The following is a 19,972-nucleotide window of genomic DNA, read 5'->3' on the forward strand; positions in this document are numbered from 1 at the left end:
AGACATTTGTTCCTTAGATTGACGAAAAATTATATTTGTTTCTTAACAATGCAACATGTTCGGTAACAATGCCAAATGTTTGGAAACAATAGCTGAAAGCACCATACGGTTTTTAGGTTCACGTCAAACAAAGTTTCTGGTTTTTCGGGGCTAAAACATGCCATCAGCTACAACTAATAAATCCATTTCTGCAGGAACAGATTCGTCTTTTTCTGTAAAATATCATTGTGAGAACAACATGGAGATCGCGACAGGAAACTATGGAGTGGCGATTGTTACGTGCGTTATATCTAACTGTGCTTGTTAGTTTGGCGTGTGGCATACGTCACAAGTGCTTGTATTACGTGATGTCTTGTGCGCAGCTTTGCACAAGTATTGCATAATCCCATAATGTGACCCAAATGATTTAGCCATCGAATGTTCTCGAGTAAAGTGATTCATTCAACATCCTGTTTAACACATAAAATGTTCTCCTATTCTTATGTCACATCACACCTATGTTCTTGTATTATATTACTTTAAGCGCCTTATGATATTACGTGACATTATTGACCAATCAGCGCTCAGTATAGAGAGCTTTGAAAAAAACAGTGTCTACTTTAAAGTCTATTCTACTCGATTCTACTCGATTCTACTCGATTCTACTCGATTCTACTCGATTCTACTCGATTCTACTCGACTCTACTCGATTCTATTTGAATAAGGACGAAGCAGAAGCAGGTTTAACAATCGAAGAGGCTCAATTCGCCCTCACGCTATCGAGGCACTGTTAAATATCTCTGAGACAAATAGATTGCAATGATGCCCCGCTTGGAACGACTCCTTTCTTGAGAGTCTATCGCTATCGACAACCTACAGTTTTGGATGGATTCTATCATCCAATCCGACCCCCAGGGATCTGCAAGAACAAGCAAGTCCAACACCCAAGGATCGACTTTCCGGAAAATCCAGAACAAAAACCAAAGGACATCCACATGTGTCCCGCGAGGTACAATGTACAAACAATTTTAGCGACGATCGCCCATATAAACTCTAAACGCGCCGAAAACCAAGTTGTAATTCGCATTTCAACGTTGTACCGACTTCCTGTATATAACAGAACCATTATTTTCACGCTTGTGTTCATAAATTCGCCTCCTGAAAACTACATAACTTTTTTCGCATTGATGACGGTCCGTCCAACATTTCAACAGACCCAGGAGGACAACTTAGTTTGATATTGTGCATGTTTTCATTCGTATTAAACGTAGCCAAGCACGTAACTTCTGACTGGCCAATTTCTCGCATGGTCTCACAAGTTGGCAAATTGCAATGTTCGCTTTTCATTTTGAAATGCCTGTATCAAACTATACAATATTATTTACCGTCAAACGCATCATAATTTCGTTGTTACTTTGAATGTGCATTTTATTCGTTCAATCGCATTAACCAATTTTTTAATCGCCTACAACTGATATTATATTCATCACCTGCAAATCTGGGGGGGGAGTATTTGTAACATACGTCACAGAAACCACAGCTTGTATTGCGTAATGTTTTGCGAGAACGACCTAAAACCTTTCTTAGATTTCCTTGTGGTAGATTACGCACGTAAAAGATATTCATTTTCTTCGCGTTAAACCGGTTTTATTGCAATAATTAATGCCGTAAAATAACTTGTTGTCATTTTCATGTATCCGCGCCATAATGTTTTTAGCTCTGCTATATGTTCCGTGAAATCGCTTGCAATAAAAAATATGTTTACACCGTGTACTCACTCACACAGTTGCCAGTATTTCGGGGGTCACGGTTGAGTGTGGTCGTTGTCATGAGAAATCTTGCGAACATAAAACTGAACGTGGTCTTTTGTCAGTCTTGGCGCATCGAAGGTTATTGCGAGACAATAGCGAACAGTGTTGCTCCGAGAACTGTGAAGGCAGTTGTGGGCCTAGTCATGTTCCCAATGGTGAATTGACATTGCTAGGGATAGGATTTCGAGATGGAATGGTTCCTGTTTGTGCTGAATTAGGGTTGGATTAACGTTGGGGCAGTTGGGATGGCTTTAGCCAAGCAAATATAGTCAGAGTGTACTTGGCATGGACCTGTGCAAATTGTGCAATGTCCTAAAGACGAGTGGTTAGTTTATTAGTTATAGAGGGTTGTAAAACAAAGTGAATCTTGACAAAATGGCGTTCCTAGTTATCACTGTGGTGGATCGAGACCAATGATATGGATGTTGTATATTGGGGTTAGAAATGGCATTCGTTTCCTGTTTTAATTGTCCGAATTGAAAAGCGTGCAGCGTGGGATTCCATGTAAGGCATGTACTTGGGGTTGAATGTTTTCCATTTCGTATGAGTGGCTTGGAAAAAAGGAGTAAGTATCTATGGCCAAAAATAGCTGGTATTTCCTCAAAGGTTTCTGCGAATGCGGATACGTTACTTTTGTTTTGACATGTTTAATAGCTGGCGTTCACAGGTTTTTGATGGCAGGATATCGTACTCAGCTAACTGTTGTTTAAGCGAGCATACATGTAGGTAAAATACAGGTGCACTTATAGCGCTATTGAAGCTAAACCTGATCAATAGAGGGGTTATGTAAACAGGACGTGATGTCGCAACTTGGTATTACAGCGAGTAGTGTTGCAAGTTTGCTGGTAACCGGACATTACGTTTTTCTGCAGCTCGCGATTTTGTTGACTGCAGTCTAGGGTCCATTGTAGTGGCATCGCCCCTGTCTTCCTGCTTACTGGTTTTGGTGGCGTTTCCAGGAAGTCAATAAGACGTAATGCCAGTTTTCATCTATCTGATGTTACCTCATATGATATGTGCGGTTGCTTTTGTCTATTGTAAATGTTTTTGCGGTTTTAAGCAATGGGCCTTGATATGCGGGTAGAAGTGGTAACTTGTGGTGATCTATTCTTATGCAGACATATTTACAGTTTGTTAACCTTTCGTCCAAATGGGTAGTTTGCGGAAAACGCGGTTGCTTATAAGTTAATTTCCGGAAATATTCATTTTGTGCCGCCCATATGAAGGTAGCTGGGTCATTAGTTGTCTTAGTGTTGGGTAACATCACACATGAGCTGATAGTGGTCACAACTTTTGTCCAAAGTTCGATGTCCCGGTGCATGCCTGGCCAAACATAGCGGCTCGTGATCTGCTTGGTGGTCTCCTTTGAACCAGGATGTGATAGCTGGGTGTGTTGAGTCAAATAGAAATGTTTATATAAAGCATAGATGGTGCTTACTGAGTCATAGATTAGTTTCCTGGAACCGAACGGTAATAACAGGGCGGAATATGTTGTGCGCGGCTGTGTCTCCAGAAAATATGTGCCAATGTAACGTGTTCTTTTACGAACTGTTTACAGGAAGTTCTGGACTTAAATCTTACACAGCCGCACAACTCTTATGTACACAGAACTTCCTGCAAACATTTCATAAAAGAACACGGTACACTCGAACATATTTGCTTGTCTTGTTGTTAAGTGTAACCCTGCATTATTTGCACAGCTTGTTTATATGTAATATATTTGTTGTACTTGTAAGTTAATATAAAGCAACACCTGCTCTTACTAGAATGGACGAACAACAAACAGAAGAAGAAAATAATCCACAAAACATTGTTGCCGAGGTAAGCTTGTTGATCAGAAGGGTTTCCGAAGTATGTTGGCCGGGGATGTGTTTGTTTGCAAAAACTGGCGCGAAAGATTATAATAATAAGAAGAAACCAAATAAAACTAAGCATTTCAATGGAAAGATGGGATTGTTCTTACTGCACAATTTATCAATTCTTAGAGCTATTTAGGCCAAGCAAACACTGTGAGTCGCGGTCGATTGGTCATGACTTGTGTTTCGATACGAATTACTGTGGAAATTTTATGTAACAATGTGCGTACTTTTTGTAATTGCATCAGTTTGATTTTTCTGTCATATAGTCAGTACATTCCCACTTAAATAAAGTACAAGATTGACCCAACTAGCAAATCTTTCCAAGACTTGTTTCATTGTTAGGATATGCAAAAGTAATTAAGGCTATATAATGCTTTAAAAAGGCAACAGCACTGGCCCTTAAAGTGATATCGGCTATCGTATCGAGATCAAAATGTTTACTGGACCCGGCTTGACTTTGCAATATCGCTTAAAACTATTGGGAAAAAGTTTTATTTCCTGTGCACAACTTTTGTAGGTACGTTACAATAAAGTTCAACTAAATCTGAACCTTTAATCTGATCTGTGCCGGTAATTTGTCAGAACCGGAACTAAATGTGAACCCACTGGGTTTAAAAAACTTTCGAGCCTGACCCGGAACTGAATTCTTATGGCAAACGGTTTGACTGGTTACAACACAACAAGAAAAAAAAATAAATAGAAAAAGGGGTGTAGGCCTGGAAAGCGTCATGTCACTGTGCAAAATCTATGATACCACCAAAAGGGTGTCGAATTTCAAGCTGATATCGCCAGCAGAAATCTTTCAGCCAACGCCATTCGCCCTTGACAATCGCAAATAGTTTTGTGAATATAAAGACACAAAAGAAACACACATAAACACCACAAACAATTAACGAAAGCGTTAGTGATGCCTGTTTCATTCCAGAACCTTCATATCAGTGACGTACAGAATCAAATTTGGCAACAGCAGACCATATATCAACAACCTGTGATACAACACCATTACCACCAAGCAGCAACGCCAGTTAACGCTGAATCAAATGCCCCAACAACTTCCCAGGACGTTGTTGCACAAGGTGTAAAATGTTCGCAAGATTAAAATCGCTAGATAATATGTGGTAAAGCAGCACCAGTACTAACTCGACTGGATCATTCATACAACTTATTTTTATTGAATAATTTGTTCGTATTGAAACGATTGTAAATAATAGAATGAAAATCTTGCTAGCACAGTTTATAGACCTTTAATGTAGAGTCTAACAGCAAAATCAATTTCTTCTAAATTTCTTTTGATATTGAACTTTAGTTAGAAACAACAGTAAATTAGTTTTGATCAGCACAAGGAAATGCGGCATTACAAAAATCCGGTTTAAAATTTGCAGATACTAAACTACAACAGGCAGTTGATGAAATCAAAAGATACCAGCGGGAAAAACTCGATCCTGATGTTGTCCCTTACAGCGATGAGTTTAAGGAGACTGAAGTCCCTGAAGTTTATCCAAGCCTAATTAAAACTGATATTTACAAAGGCATTGATCCTGAAATAGAAAGTGAGTTCCGGCGATCAACAAGCAAAAGAGTGGGAGATAGGTTTGTTGGAGAACACATAAACTTTCATGATTTAGTTGCAAGTTTCACAATCCAAAGCCAGAAAGGTATATTCCTAGCTCTTCTGGGCCCAGCTGGATGTGGAAAAACTACTCTTTCAAAGAGATTGTGCAGGCATCTAGAAACAGAAGATCACTTAGTGCTTCATCTTCGTTTCATGTTTTTAAACTACGGCGACAGAACGCTTACTTTGCAGGAGCTTTTGCTGGATAACCAGTTTATCGATGCTTCACAGGAAACACTTAATTTGGTTTTCCAGTGGATGAAAAACAACCAGGAAAAGTGTTCTTTTATTTTTGATGGCTTGGATCAGGCAACCTGGACACTAGAAAACATGGCACCTGTAAATGTGAAGTATGGCACTCCCTTGCCAGTACAACAGCTTGTTGCTAACCTTTGCAACAAGCATTTTTTTTCTAAATCTTTGTTGATTTTTACCTCTAGACCCCATCCACTATTCTCAACACCTTTGGGACTTAGACCCGACCCCACAATTTATGTCAGTGATCTTTCTGCAAATGATACAAAGGCTTTGTTTTATGGCTACGCAGCCGATAAAGCTAATGAACTGTGGAACAAGCTTGAGGTTAAATCTCCACAGTTGCTTGATTTATGTCGCAATCCAATGCTTTTACAATTCATTGTATATGCTGGGTTATTTGGCAACGCAAACCACATGTCCACCATAACTAATGTGTTTGATGCCGTTTTGCAACAACTTGGTCGCTCTGAGCATGCAAAAGGAGAGAAATTAGATAACCTCAAACATTCACTTGGCCAAATGGCATATGAAGGCATGGTTCGTAAAACCGTTATGTTCTCCCATGATGATCTTCTCAAAGTAGGCTTGAAAGATCTAAAAGTTCAGGATGTTGTAATCAAAATGGCAAAGATCTTCTGGTTCTCATGTCAGAGAGTTTTTGACGGAGCAAATGTTCTCTTTCTTTTTGTGCATCAAATACTGCAAGAGAATTTTGCGGCACAGTACATCTCCTTTTTCATGCCAGATGAAGAATTCGATCAATTCCTTGATGATTTGGTTGAAGACCCCCATTGGGGAACCACCCGCCGTTTCGTTTGCGGTCTTTTGCTTGGAAATAAATCTGGTATTTACAGAATATTAAACCTTATATTGCGATATATTTTATCTCCTGTATCTTCAGCGAAAGTTTCTGGACGTGGTTGCACTGAAAACTGTTTGGAGTCATATTCAGACCATAGCACTGTCAGCCATGCAACAAGTTCCAAGATACAAGATATACGTCAGTTTGTAGTTTATTTTATTGAAAATGAAACAATTGTTAAGTGCTACCATATATGCATGTATCTTTGGTGCCATATTTTTGCAACAATGTATTCCTGGAAAGGCGGCTTTGGCAATAAGTTTGACGTTAGAGGTCACAAAATTGCTTCCTTATAATTTGTTTTGCAGCTTGTGGAAGCGGTTTGACTCGAACGGATGTGAAATTTGCTTCATCCAAAACATTAAGGGTGGAATTCATAAACCCCGATCAAGGATCAGATCAGTTGATCCGGATCAGTTTTCATAGATCCGTATTCATAAACCCCGATCAAAGCTGATCGCGGATCAGTATGACGCGTTTTGATCCGCGAATTTGATCCACCCTTGGAGGTGGATCAAGCCTACTTTCCTGCGTTGTTTTTGTTAAATTTGACCGTTAATTTCATTGTTCCTTGTTGCGTTGACAATCAATATTGTCATTTCTTGACTAACGGCTGAAAAAAAGCATTTACGCGACTCGGCCAGCTGTTCTGCTGATGAGCTAACACGTTTTTCATGGCAAGTATTAAACTTTGTATACAATGCGTAAATTAAGATAGTACAAGCAAAATTAGTTTGATGTTTGCTATGTAACAAAAATAGTAATAAATAAATTGAAAATGAAGGTACAAAATCCATTTGTTAAAAATGCATTTTATGAGCAGCTGTGCAAATAGTGTACCTTTTTTTGCAGAAGCAACGAAAAGTAGGGATTGGCCAGTTTTTAAACATTTATTATCAATTAACTTTACAAAATTAACCTAGAGGATGTTGGTATCACTGATTGTGGTTGAATTGTTATACAATATATGTCAAAAACTTGCAGAAACTTCCAGTTGAAAAGGTAGATTTCCTTCTGGTAGTACCAAATGCAGCACCAATACAAATTTCAAAATATTTTTTGTTTTGCATAAAAAAATCATGGAACATTTGACCGTGATGCAACTAAATAACTTCCCACTAATGCTAATCTTGTTACAAAAAGTTAGCATACATTGTATTGTGCACCAAACACATGCTTCAATTGGTTTTACAGACAGTGTATCATTGTATTCCCGTAATAATATGAATATATGGTATTATTTGCACGAAATATAATAGTTTTGCTTGTCAGAGTATTTATTATCAACAATTAATTGTGCAATTGCAGTTACACTGGGAATGTATGCCTTTTGCCTTAACTGCAATTTATGTTTGAGGCCCTGGTGTCTTCATTTTTATTTTAAAAAAACACATGGTTGATAATTTTATTTTGTACATCTGTGTTTTTTAAATAAAATGCATTTATAACTTGTTCATGTGATTCTTATGACAGTTAGCTGACAACTAACAAGAGAAATTACATTCTTTGCTTGTTTTAGTTTATTCATCACAATGATTAACAGGTAAAAACAAAATTATCACAATTAATTAGTTGGGGAACTTGCACACGGCTTTGAATTATTCTAGTAATTGCTCTGATGAAAGTGACCTTGAATGTTAGAATAGTTTCCAAACGACTTGGTAATAAAAATTGGTTGGACCTGCAAAAAACAGAAAGTTGGCAAAGTCACAATTAAAAATTTAAATTCGTACTTTCTTCCAAAGAATGGTCGTTTATTGCGTTATCTTAATGTCGAAACATATGCCAGTTAAATAAATCTCTCACAATTTAGCATTTATAAAGTAAAAGTAGGCCCAAATGGTTAACAAAGGACAGCAACATTTACCAACCAAAACACTCATACTTCACTTCGTACTTACTTGTTTCCCTCGTGTTTAATCTTCCAGCAAAAACTCAGACCACAACCTAGTCTACGCAAAACAGCTACCGCTGTCAATGCGAATCGCCACCGACACCGGTCACAATTAAGCACCCTACCTACTTCCTGTCGAACTTGCGCAGTTTGTTGTCTGCACAATCACTGAACCGTAAAAAATGTGATAAAAATTCGTGATACTTTTCGCTACAGCGAAGGATATATCACGAAACTCCGATCAAAACTGTGGTTGATCCAGGATCAGCTAATCGGGGTTTATGAATTCCAACTTGATCCGATCGTTGATCCTGGATTAGCTGATCCGGGATCAAGGATCAATCCTGATCGGGGTTTATGAATTCCACCCTAAGGGTTGCAACAAGCAGACAACATCATGTGAAACAGTTGAAGAAAATTGGTGATGATTTTGCAAAGCCCAAATCGAGTAAAGATAACAACAATCCTTATTTTTAACCTTCGTTATATAAGATTTATTGATATGAGTTAAAAAAATGTTGTTGTTTTACTTTTTAAACGAATAAAGTATGTTTCTGTTGAGTTTCTTCAATCTTTCACAGGAAAACGCGGAGGGTCTGACAGACGCTCATCAGATGAAACACAATCAAAACGTGCTAGAGAAGGTCCGTTTTTTTACATGAAGTTACCACGCTTTCAAAATCAAAATAACTTATGATGCAATAATTTTGTTTCGAAGCTTCTGGAAACTCGTCCTCAATGAACAATCCAAGATCAATGTCTGGTTATGATGCTGGGCAACACAAAGAAGGTATTGAACCAGACCTTTATTTAAGCACTTAATTATAAAATTGTAATTCTTTAAAATCAAAGTATTTTCCTGATACAAGAATTGCATTGGAACCGTTTGTCACATGATTACTTGTTAAATTCGTTGGCAGTTTTGCATCACCCCTATCAGTTGGTTGATCCCGCAAATAATTCTCCCATTTCCATACATTGCTTCTACTTATATCACGAATGTTCATTTTATAGACAAACGTTGGCAAAAGCTTTTGAAGAGACTTTCGAAATTCCTCCTAGAAAAAGATTCCGATGGATTGTTTTTACATGGATACGAATTGCGAGGTTAATATTTAGGTCCAGTCAGTTCAATGTATGTTTGTAAGCATAACTGTTACGTCACAGTAGGTGTCAGTTTCGTCACAATCGCATTGTATAGTATTGGATTTTGTTTTCGTAGATTTACATGAAGTACTTAAAATAAACTTGTTCCTGTTTCAGATTTCCTCGTAGATTTACAAGAAGTTGACGACAAATTCAGGGATGAAATTGCTTGCTCCTGTACTAAACAGTTGTACATAAGTGGAACCCCACTGAATACGTCGGATATTTTCGCTTTGGTTGACTTTCTTCCTCGAATTCGAATACGCGGTTTAAGGCTGTGGCTGGCAGATTGCCAACTGAATTCCCAAACTTTAAACATGATCTGTGAAGCGATCACGAATTTGAAACACAAGGTTTGTTAAAATTAAAAATATTTTTTAACATTTCTGCTTTTTCTGTTTTCAAAAGTTTGAAACCAAATCTTGATATTTTATGAAGTTGGGAATCCTCTTCCTGAGTAGAAACAAGTTTGGAAAAAACGATGTCAAGAACATTTGTCGGATTCTTAAGAAAGTGAGATGGTTGGACCTGGAAGATTGTGGATTCGATTCCGAATCTATTCGGATCTTGAAGGAAAAGTCAAAACAACTGAAGCACCGAGTATGACATTTGTTTAATCTATATTTACAAATAAAACTGATTTTGAGTTATTTTTCAGCCATATATTGACGGTTTGAATGATCAGTCGCCTTCCTCGTCCAGTGAGGATTCCAGTGGTCCGGATTAACACAAAACCGTCACCCAAGAATTCTTCCAGGGTTTATTGTGTGGGATTCGTTTGTGGAAGTGGTCGAATCCGGATAGCTTATCAACAGCCAATATTCTATTCGCTGTAGCGACATAATTCTTCATTCGTGGGCTGAATCCCCTGATGTTTGCCTCATACAATCCCGTTTTCGTGCGTAAATCTCAACGACAATGCGTAATATTACCCCCACTTGCGTAATGCACCAAAACGTTTTCCTAAAACTCTTAGTATCAAAATTTATACGCGCAGTATCAGTCATAATGCTGCAAAGAGCATCACTGGCATTATTTGTACTGAAGAAAATTATTATTTTCACATTGGGTGACATCGGGCAGCAGTCCTCGTATTTTGTTCGATAAGTTTTATTATCGCCTGAAGTAACCTTCCCATACTTCCCTGCTTGAATCACCAAACTCGACCCAAACCTTAAACGTTCAAACAATCAAGTGTTACAAAAATAATTTATTATCAGTGATCTTGCATAGCGTGTGAACAAACAACTGTGTTATTCGATGTCGTCACCGTTTCCCACGCTTTCCGAAAAACTTTTTCGACCCGCCGGCGCCACCAAACGGTCGTTTTGTCTTGGTGTTTCTGCCTTTCTCTGTGGTTGTTACGTCACCAACAGCGTCGAACTTTTTATGGAGAAAATCGTGAAGCTGTGACGAAAATATCGAAATATTTGTTGCAAACTCAGACAATTCACGTAGACAGCCACCAGGTGGCATACTATTTGCTTTCTTCTGTCATTGGACTTTTCCATAAATATATTCGTTCCATTGTTACTACAAATTATCATTTTAAAACCATTATATTTATCTCGTATTGTTTTTTTTTTAACAACCAACTCAACTGTGAACGTTTCACTAATTCACCCGTAATTATAATGAAACATTCAACAACACGATGTTACGATGGAGCCTGCATTGTATTTGAGGTCGGTTTGACTAAAAAAATATACCCTATGCCCATTTTGAATACTTCTGCCCTGTATTTCTGCAAGAGGTTTCTGGAGTAACTGAAATGAAATGTGGACGTTACCTGCTGTGCATTTGTGCGGCTTGAGATTACGGACTCGAGTTGATCAACAGACAACTTGCAAAGTTCCCTTAAGTCGGTCACGTGATGTAGGATGCGACGACAATTTTTTGAGTCGATTCCTGGAAGACGCAGAAGAAAATCCTGCAAAGTATCAGTAACTCGACATAAGTAGTTCGCTTACTTTGAATACTCGATATATTTCCCGCTTTAAAACTTACTAATAATTATAAACATTACGGTTTAGCCATGAGAGGGCATACGGATCAAAAACCCAGAAACTTCACATATTTATTGAAACACTGTTGGCTCCTACAAGCTACAACTCATTACACAATATATTCTCGGTAATTAGGGTCGTGAGTTCGAATCCCATCAGCAGCGGAAATAAAAGTTAAAACAGTGGAAGTTACGTAAGGTGCTGAGTTGTATTTTTCATTGTTCTGTGACTCTCCGTCGCCTTCTTGTGTCCCGATAGCGGCCGCCACCACAGGGTCCGGTTGTTTTCTGCCAATACAAGAATATTTTCCACTGGTGTCAATATGAAGACATAGCAATAAGAGCTTCCGCAGGTAACATCGAGTTAGTGGAGAAGTTTGAAAACTATACGCGGATTCGAATCCGAACAATTGCTCTGGAGTCAAACCAGAGCATTTTCGCGGAGTCAGTAATTTTGACTCCACCACCTTAGTTTTAACGAAAGCAACTGAATGTTAATTTCGATGAAAGTTTTCAGTTGCAGCGAGTTTTGCATCAACAGGTTTATTACCTGCCCAGTTTATAGTAATTCTTAATCGCTCAACCAAATTCAACGCATACTTGGTCAAACATACCTGGATATCTTGAGTTGGTGGAAGAGTTGGGCAGCGGCTGATGGAGACGAACACCAAGCTAACCTGAGGTTGGGAAAGTGGAGAAGCAACAACGCAAGCTTCTGATTCAATTCCTTCAGTGTAAGTTTGGCTCCAGCCATGCCACGAGCCTGCGGGCAACCAGTTCAAACCGATCAATAATACATAAATTAGTGTATTGGATCGGTTGTGATGTTAAGTGTGAGTATTCAGTTGCAAAAGATTGGGAAGTTATTGAGAGCAAATGATTGTTATGGTTCTTTTGCTTTGACTTACTACTTCAAATTAGAGGGCTTAAGCTAAGATGCTGGACATATTAAGCAGACTTTCAAACACAACTGTTTACATTCAACAGTAACAATGATTATGAACACAGTTGTGTTTGAAACGTCTGCTTAATATGTCCAACATCTTGGCTTTGGCCTCAACATTACGGCCTAAACATCGCAACTGAATCGGTAGACACGTGAATTTATGGAATGTTGATTGCATCTTAACTTTGACTTTCCCATTTCAAGTTACAACACTTACCTGGAAGGAAAAAGCTTTATTTGCGTCGAATTCAATGAGGAGCATCGGTTTCTTGTAATGTCTCGTCATAGCCACGCATTGTGTGTAAAGTCTTCCCGTGTTAAGAGATCCGATCAAATCACTTATACTTTTCCTCTCAACACAAATATCAGGGGTCAGAATGTAATCTCCAACCTGTGTTTATGTTCAGGGTAAAATTACTTCGTCACCAGCTGGGGTTTGGATAAGTTATACTTTGTGTGCTGGTAGTTTAGTTATTTGGGTCATTTTGTAAAAAACTGATTAAACTTCGTCGTAAAACATATTGATAGTCGAGGAGTGTAGAATTCGCTTAATTTTCTTGAAATATCTTGTTTCGACTGCAAGAACTAACATGAGAATAAATATTACCTCCAGTGTAATCGGTTCAATCTCTACCCCCCTCTTGTGGATGAGAGAGGGCAATTCGCTCCTGAATTCTCTCATATCAATAATTACTCTGTGTTCTGCCTCAGTGGATGACGAACTGTAATCAAAAACATATTGCATAAATTGTACCCACTGCTTTCTACATGATTACAACGCCTTTATAAACTTTAAGCAATCAAGCGTTTCCAGTACACAGAAGTAGCATTTGTTATTTGACAGTTCGATTTTTTTCCTAAAACCAACAGGATTCACAATTATCACAAATATGAATTAATGAGTCCCAACCTCTGCCCGCCAGCTTTACGTGAGTCCGACTTAACTTGGTAAGCTGGTTCAGAGTTTCGGACAAACTGAGGGTCGTCATCGTTCTTCCCCTCTCTCTCCTTCGGTACAACCATCGTCTGCAAATTAAAATTCCTTTGTCACCCAATGCGAAAAGCGGTCGATCAGTTCTTTTTATAAGGTCAAGGTGACCTTGTAGAAAATGGCGGGGAGAATTGGTAACCATGTAACCTAAGAGGTTACTGACAGGGAATGGCAGCTTGTTTGAAATAACAACTCCGCTGCAGGTTTTCTGCACATTTATGCATGCTTTCAACGATTTCGCAACGAAGCACACGAGTATTTTGATCAATAGAGGTCACCCAAGGTCATGACGTCTCTTACCGACTTTTCGCGGATGAGGGAACGGAACGCTTCCTTTTCTCTTCTGAGGGCTGTGAGGTAAACTTGCTCTTCAGCGGATGAGCGGTAGGTTAGGAAATAAACTCGCAGGGGAACCCCCGGTCTGCAAGCTTTAAATACTTCGAGTTGTCGGACGAAGTGGACGCTACTGTCGTACAGGATCACGAACCTACATTTAAAAATAAATACTTGATACACCACTACCAGAGGTTGGCAACTTTTTCCATGCAAAGAGCCAGTTACACTCTTTTGGCACAAAAAAAAAAACTAACACACGTTTAAAGCCACAAAAGTTGGTTGGGATTATTTTGATAGTTCAACTCTCACAAAATATAAGAAGCTCACTACGCGTTTTCAGTGAAATTGCAAATCTACAGGAAGTGCAAAATAACTTAACTTTAATGTTTACTACATATTTAAATTACAGTTCTTGCTGAAACGTTTTTTTTTTTTTTTTTTTTTTCGGGCCAGTCTTTTTATTTTCAGAATTATGAGTAAATCCTTGATTTGTGCTCCTAAATTATAGTTGTTTTCAAATTCTGCTTGCAGTCTGTAAGGAGCCATAACAGAAGGTTAAAGGGCCACATGTGGCTCCAAAAACTATACAGTGCCGACCTCTGATATATAGTGCAAAAACCTTTAAGAAAAAAAGCCTTTTTGCTTAGGAACCTGCACAATGTTTACATCCAGAACAACAATCAATAAAATACCTTGGTTCAATTTTTTCCAGGGCTCTGGTCAAGCTGTAAGGGTCAGGGTTTCCATGTAAAGCATGAAGGTAAGTCTCAGGGCATTCTGAAACCTTCATTTTCTCAACCAAACTTTGCTCCTCTGTTCCCAAACAAGAATTTGATTCCAGTTTTTTTAAAGATGATCCCTGTTTTCCATTTGTGATGTCACTGTCTGAAGTTTTCATTTTCTTAACATTGTTGTTGGATTCTTCATTTCCAGAAAACATCTGAATTAGGGTGTTGACGTTTTCTTGTACTGTAACTGGTCAAAAATTTTTATTAGTTTAATATGTGCTCAAAAATTCATTTTTGAGACTTGAACAAATGCATTTTCTTTCAGGTATTGGAAATATTGTATGTGAAAATAATGTCACAACTCACAAGGTCACCAACCTTTTCTAACAGACTCTGGTACTGGAAGATTCTTCTTGAAGATTCTGTTGTAAATCCGGATCATTGTTGTTTGATCTCCGTCACACAAATAATCACGTAATATGTAACAACCCCTCATGTCACTTGCACAAACCATCACTTTGCCCTCACCAACTACAACACAATGCAATGATGATATTCACAAGTATTTTAGAAAATACAAACTGACTTTCAGTTTTTGCTGAATGTTTATTTGCTTCTTTAATTTCATCAAGAATTTCACTGAGAATTTTCCACTTTGGTGGGGTTTCAAGTTTGAGTTGTTTTTCTTCTGTGTTTGCTTTGGCGCCTTTTCCACTTTTATCACTGATTTTTTAAAACACAAGATTCAGATGGTAATATATTCTCTGGACCCAAACCTGAGATATTGCTCCATCAAAGTGTATTACTTAGTGAATGTTTTGTAACATTCTGTATTTAAATTAAATGTCAGTTATTTGTAAATACTTCAAAATAAAACTCACTTTTTATCGCCATGGACACGATATCTTGCCTGCATGAACAAACTATCGGCTGCATCTAAAAATATCCAGCCAGGGTTTTTGCCAAATGCTTTCTGTGTTCCACTGGATGTTTCTGAACAATTACCAGTTGATAAAAAAACATCAGAAAACCCAATTTCACTTAAAATTTACCAAGCATGTTGAGAAAAGTAACACAATCGTACTGAGAAAGTGACTGTAAAAGTTGCCTCAACATTCGCAAGTCGGAAACAAGATGTTTTGTTTTGGATCCAAGTTGGTTCCAGATTGGATCGAGTTGGTTGCGGACGCTACGGTCAAAATATTTTCCCAGACTGTTTTCCACTGTGAAGTCATCCGTGTCCAACTTAAACAACAAAATCAAACTTTTTCCCCTTGTGCACTCGAACCTTAATTAAACACCAGGCTGCATTGTGTTTATTTTAATCAACTGCATAGAACTACTTTAACTTGAACATATTTTAACAAACAAATCCGGTTCTGAATCAAACAAGGGATCATATCAACACGTAAACAAAATCACTGCTTCATGTCTGGAATTTCATGAATTCCACATACTGTATGGAAAGAACATTAAAGTTATTTTTTACCCCAGGATTGCTGGACTTCAATTCTTTGAGACAAGCAGCAACAATTTCCAACAGAGAAGTTTGAATTTTTCTCATCGACGGTGTAAGTTCAACAGAAATTTCAATTGCCTCCGGCTTGAAAAATTATCACAGTGTTAACATCAAGGTTGGCATAAATCAATTTTGGATGATAAAGGTTTTGAACACTTTAAGATCTATCCACATTAATTTTTCATTATTTCAATCGAACCTTGTGTTTCTCTAAGCAAGCAATCACACTGGAATGAAATCTTGGCCAGAGAAACACTTTTCCAACAAAAAGATTTTTCATAACTTTTTCCAGTTTGCTGTAATCACCGGTCAGCGATACAGGATTATCTGTGAAAGCTTTAATGAAGCCTTCTTTGTTTTTCTGTCTAAAGAGCCTCATGATAAATGGTTCCATGCTTGTGTCTGCCATTTTATGAGCCTGCAAGAATGGTGTACATTTGTAAAGTTAATCCATATTGAGTCAGTCAGTAAGATGTACTAGAGTATTTTGTAATTGACAATACTAAAATTCATTACGCATAAATTTAAAATGTTTGTTGCTAATTTTTGTCATAATTGTAACTTTTATCACAGAAAATAAAACCAAAGGAGAAATCATGTTTGAAACAGATTTGAAGATATTAAAACAAGTTATTCAAAAAATTATTATAAAATCTATAATATACCTTAAAAACTAATATCCCAGAGACAAGATGGACAGGAATTCTGTCGACCAACAAATCCATAACAAGAATTCTGGAGGAAGCGAAAAATACCCCTCCATTCGAATATTTTTTCTTTCTCTCTTGGGCACTGAACTCAGAAGTTATTACTTGTGGCAATTGTGAAATTCCAAAATCTCTGAAGACATTAAAAACCAATCAAAACCCCAAACCAATTGATTTGTTGCATTAAGGAATTTGTACCCACCGAAGTTTTTCAATGTAATATTCTTGCTGCATTGAATCTGAATTTAAAACGAAAACAAGTTCTTTTAGATCACAGTAGAGACGCAAGAAGTTCACGCAGATTCTTTCCAAACCCAAACCCTGTAACAGTTTTGTATACTCCATTAAATCAAATTTTTAAGCCATATTTTCTCACCTCGCATAAAACCACCAGGCAGTTTTCGTTAAACGCATCAAGAAAAAGTTGATTTTCATATTCAAGCATATTCTGGTCCGGGTCTTTCTTGTTCAAAGCCATTTCGGACTGTTAAACAACACGAAAACAAATCAACAACAGTAACAGAAAATATTTCACGAAAGCGCGCAATGTTTATGTGTGTAAATATCTGCTGACTCACAATATATTGCTTAGTCACAACAATGCTGACTGTCCCGCGTTGGTTTTCGAACAATAAAAAGTTAACGTGTTATTGTTGTCATTGGTTTTTCTTTAAATTGTCTGGAAAATATATCATCATCTTTCATGATGGCACAGGCAAAAATAAATATTAACTTGCTGTCCCAGGTGAGAATAAAACTTCATTTTCTATTCTTTTGATAATTGTTCATAATTCTTATACATAAGATATTATTTCAGAACTTATCACGATTTTAATCAATCTAACTTTTTCCAATCAATAAAGCTGCATTTTAACCCAGGCAATAGCAGGGACCCAGAAGCTTCGTTCGACGGTCACCAATGTTTTCAACCTTCTGTGTGAGGGAGTAAAACCTGATGGGGATGAGGAGGGCAAAGGAGACGAAGCAGAAACAACAGTTACTGTCGGGAAAGATGGGAAAAAATTCCTGCAACGATTCCAGGATTATCTTGAGGCAGTCAACAAAGATTACAAGTGGGTTTCATATAGCCTACAGATTTGTGCATGTTTTATTATATGACCAGTGCAATATCATTAAAAATTGTTGAATTTTTTATGTTTTAATTGCAATGTGTATTTTTCTCATTAGACAGTTTCAGTATGTGATAGCAAAAAATATGAACACAACGTATATTGGCATGCAAACAAAACCGCCATAGGAAAAAATAAATTTTTATCAAATATGCAGTATTTGAAAGCTTATAATACTGGATGTGAACTTGGCTCTTGCGCCATTTCATACTTTTGTAAAATTGTTTGCAGTGAAGTGGAGAAAACGTGCAACAATATGACGTCAGTGAGTGACTTGCCAACGCTCGGGCCTTCAGGAGCTTTGAGTCTCGATTCAATTGCGGATAAAACTAGTCTATACAGAGATGCTGTTTTAACCTATCAGGTATGTTTGTGTGTGAATACATCGGCCTGTAAAGGATATTTTGAAATGTATAAACAACAAAATACATGAAATACATGTCACTTTTCATGTTAGATAAAAAATCAAGATTGGTATAGTCCCGAACAGAATACTTAAAAAAAACACATTTATCAATATTTTTTTTGTTAAAACAGTGGAACCAAAGAATGCACGAATATGGTCAAATAGCCTCCAACATAATGATGACAAATCAAATTAAACGCTCACAACTTCAAACTGGGCCTGGAGTCAAACGGAGACGAGCTGCTCCACCAAAGTTCAACACTATGCCAAGCCAGTAAGATTGCTGTGACCAATTTCTCGTTTCAAAACAAGTTGAAAAGTACAACAAACAAAGCTACATACGCTTCCTTTAATGTATTTTCAACTTGTAGTGACCCATTACATTTTTGTTGCCATGGTTACCACCCAAGGCTCATTTGTGTTTTCAACAGGTTCATCGACCAAACATTGCAGAACTTATGTCGGCAGCTTCCAGAAATAACCCTGAAAGTTCTGCCGTCAACTGGAGACATGAGAGTCATCCATTTAACAGTGGCAAAGGTGTTTGTTGTCATAGCAGTTCTTCGCAGTCTGACAATTGAAAAAGTTTTGGTGAGTTGTGTTAATTTCTGTTCTTCCCTAACCTAAGTTTATTCCCTGCAACTATTCATGATCCTTTTTGTAACTGGTTATGTGAAATAAAGTATATATTACGTAATAAGTACCTAAGTTAATATATTGTATTTAAAATACTTTATTAGGTTGTATTTTTTATAAATTTCCCAATGTGTACTATGTAAGTGCTTGTTCCCCATCAATGCTATGGTATTTTCAGATACCGTAAGTCAAAAAAAAAACTTTTGTGAAAAGTTAAAAAAGAAAATTTTTTTGTTCGTAAATGACTTAAATTTAAAACTTCTTTTTTTATTCCAGGTAAAAGGAATTGATGAAAATGTCATGCTTGAAAATAACACAGTGGATCTTTTTACTCAATCCCAATATAAATGCATGCAGAAGATTACAGACCATGCAATGTCAGCAGTTTTGCAATACAGCACCAGCCAAACTTCACCACCGGAGTTAACACTTAAGTATTTTGGCGTAAGTCAAGAACTCTGATTTTTTTGTTGTAATGTACTGACCAGTTCTAAAAGCATGTTACTAAGATGAGGTTAGCGTTTCGACAAACTTTTATTTCCACATTGTGCTGAAATTTCTGCAGCTTTAAATGTGCTCCATACAATTCCACCATATCATTAAATTATTAAACATGTCGTATCAGTCTTTATGTGTATACGAACTAAATTCTCTTGATTAGGCACTCTTTTGTAAAAGACATAAATTTTGTTTTACAAAAAGTACACTAGCTTTCGTGAGTAGCTCTCGCTTCATCAAGTGAAACCATATCATTGTAACCCAAAGTTAAAACAATCGTTTTACAGCACTGGCTGCAAAGCTACAAGAACCTGTTCTCTGATCCGTGTACAGTCTGTGGAAAACACTTGGACAGTGGTCTACCCCCTTTATGGAGAGATTTCAAACTTCCATCTCCATGCCATGATTCCTGCAGAGCATGATGGATTGTAGGGCAGACTTCAGTGCTTGCTGTGCAAGGAATAGGGAAAGTTGGTGGGACTTTGTTGGGAGGATTGGAAACGTGTTTGCGGTCTACTGAAAGTTTAGGCTGATATTCCACATGACGTATCGTCTTTTTGCATTTGTTCATTGGTTTGGTACATCATATTATAAAAATGGACGATGTAGAAAGTTAATAATGTAACGTTTTTTCTAACACTTTGGTTAA

General features: G+C 37.4%; 4 protein-coding genes across 5 annotated transcripts; 3 read left to right on the forward strand and 1 right to left on the reverse strand.

The window, feature by feature from the left end:
• Window positions 1-3,488: 3,488 nt before the first annotated feature.
• On the forward strand, window positions 3,489-6,838 carry LOC145916926 (uncharacterized). 2 transcript variants are annotated; one of them, XM_083002913.1, is made up of 5 exons: window positions 3,489-3,611; window positions 4,575-4,725; window positions 5,032-6,363; window positions 6,421-6,519; window positions 6,690-6,838. In XM_083002913.1, the coding sequence occupies exons 1-5, from the start codon at window positions 3,558-3,560 to the stop codon at window positions 6,836-6,838; spliced, it is 1,785 nt and encodes a 594-aa protein (XP_082859039.1). In that variant the 5' UTR covers window positions 3,489-3,557. The 2 variants fall into 2 exon arrangements, with proteins under 2 accessions (XP_082859039.1, XP_082859038.1); XM_083002912.1 differs by having other exon boundaries at window positions 6,421-6,820.
• A 1,763-nt stretch (window positions 6,839-8,601) lies between these two features.
• LOC145916985 (uncharacterized) lies at window positions 8,602-10,217 on the forward strand. The gene is made up of 7 exons (XM_083002916.1): window positions 8,602-8,723; window positions 8,857-8,919; window positions 8,994-9,065; window positions 9,290-9,382; window positions 9,539-9,774; window positions 9,860-10,021; window positions 10,080-10,217. The coding sequence occupies exons 1-7, from the start codon at window positions 8,633-8,635 to the stop codon at window positions 10,146-10,148; spliced, it is 786 nt and encodes a 261-aa protein (XP_082859042.1). The 5' UTR covers window positions 8,602-8,632; the 3' UTR covers window positions 10,149-10,217.
• A 436-nt stretch (window positions 10,218-10,653) lies between these two features.
• On the reverse strand, window positions 10,654-17,282 carry LOC145916910 (DNA repair endonuclease XPF-like). The gene is made up of 19 exons (XM_083002911.1): window positions 17,232-17,282; window positions 17,030-17,137; window positions 16,856-16,974; window positions 16,612-16,786; window positions 16,146-16,364; window positions 15,917-16,030; window positions 15,480-15,672; window positions 15,309-15,420; window positions 15,014-15,150; window positions 14,806-14,958; window positions 14,392-14,674; window positions 13,664-13,850; window positions 13,283-13,398; window positions 12,980-13,094; window positions 12,590-12,763; window positions 12,041-12,189; window positions 11,621-11,714; window positions 11,211-11,351; window positions 10,654-10,828 (listed from the first exon to the last, which is right to left on the reverse strand). The coding sequence occupies exons 2-19, from the start codon at window positions 17,129-17,131 to the stop codon at window positions 10,688-10,690; spliced, it is 2,724 nt and encodes a 907-aa protein (XP_082859037.1). The 5' UTR covers window positions 17,132-17,137; window positions 17,232-17,282; the 3' UTR covers window positions 10,654-10,687.
• On the forward strand, window positions 17,279-19,745 carry LOC145916969 (mediator of RNA polymerase II transcription subunit 27-like). The gene is made up of 7 exons (XM_083002915.1): window positions 17,279-17,398; window positions 17,533-17,726; window positions 18,015-18,147; window positions 18,321-18,463; window positions 18,621-18,780; window positions 19,102-19,269; window positions 19,611-19,745. Exons 1-7 carry the CDS (start codon window positions 17,357-17,359, stop codon window positions 19,743-19,745), a joined length of 975 nt encoding a protein of 324 aa, XP_082859041.1. The 5' UTR covers window positions 17,279-17,356.
• The last annotated feature ends 227 nt before the right edge of the window (window positions 19,746-19,972 follow it).

Source organism: Ascidia mentula, chromosome 1 (genome assembly GCF_947561715.1).
Source record: "Ascidia mentula chromosome 1, kaAscMent1.1, whole genome shotgun sequence".
NCBI classification, from domain to species: domain Eukaryota; kingdom Metazoa; phylum Chordata; class Ascidiacea; order Phlebobranchia; family Ascidiidae; genus Ascidia; species Ascidia mentula.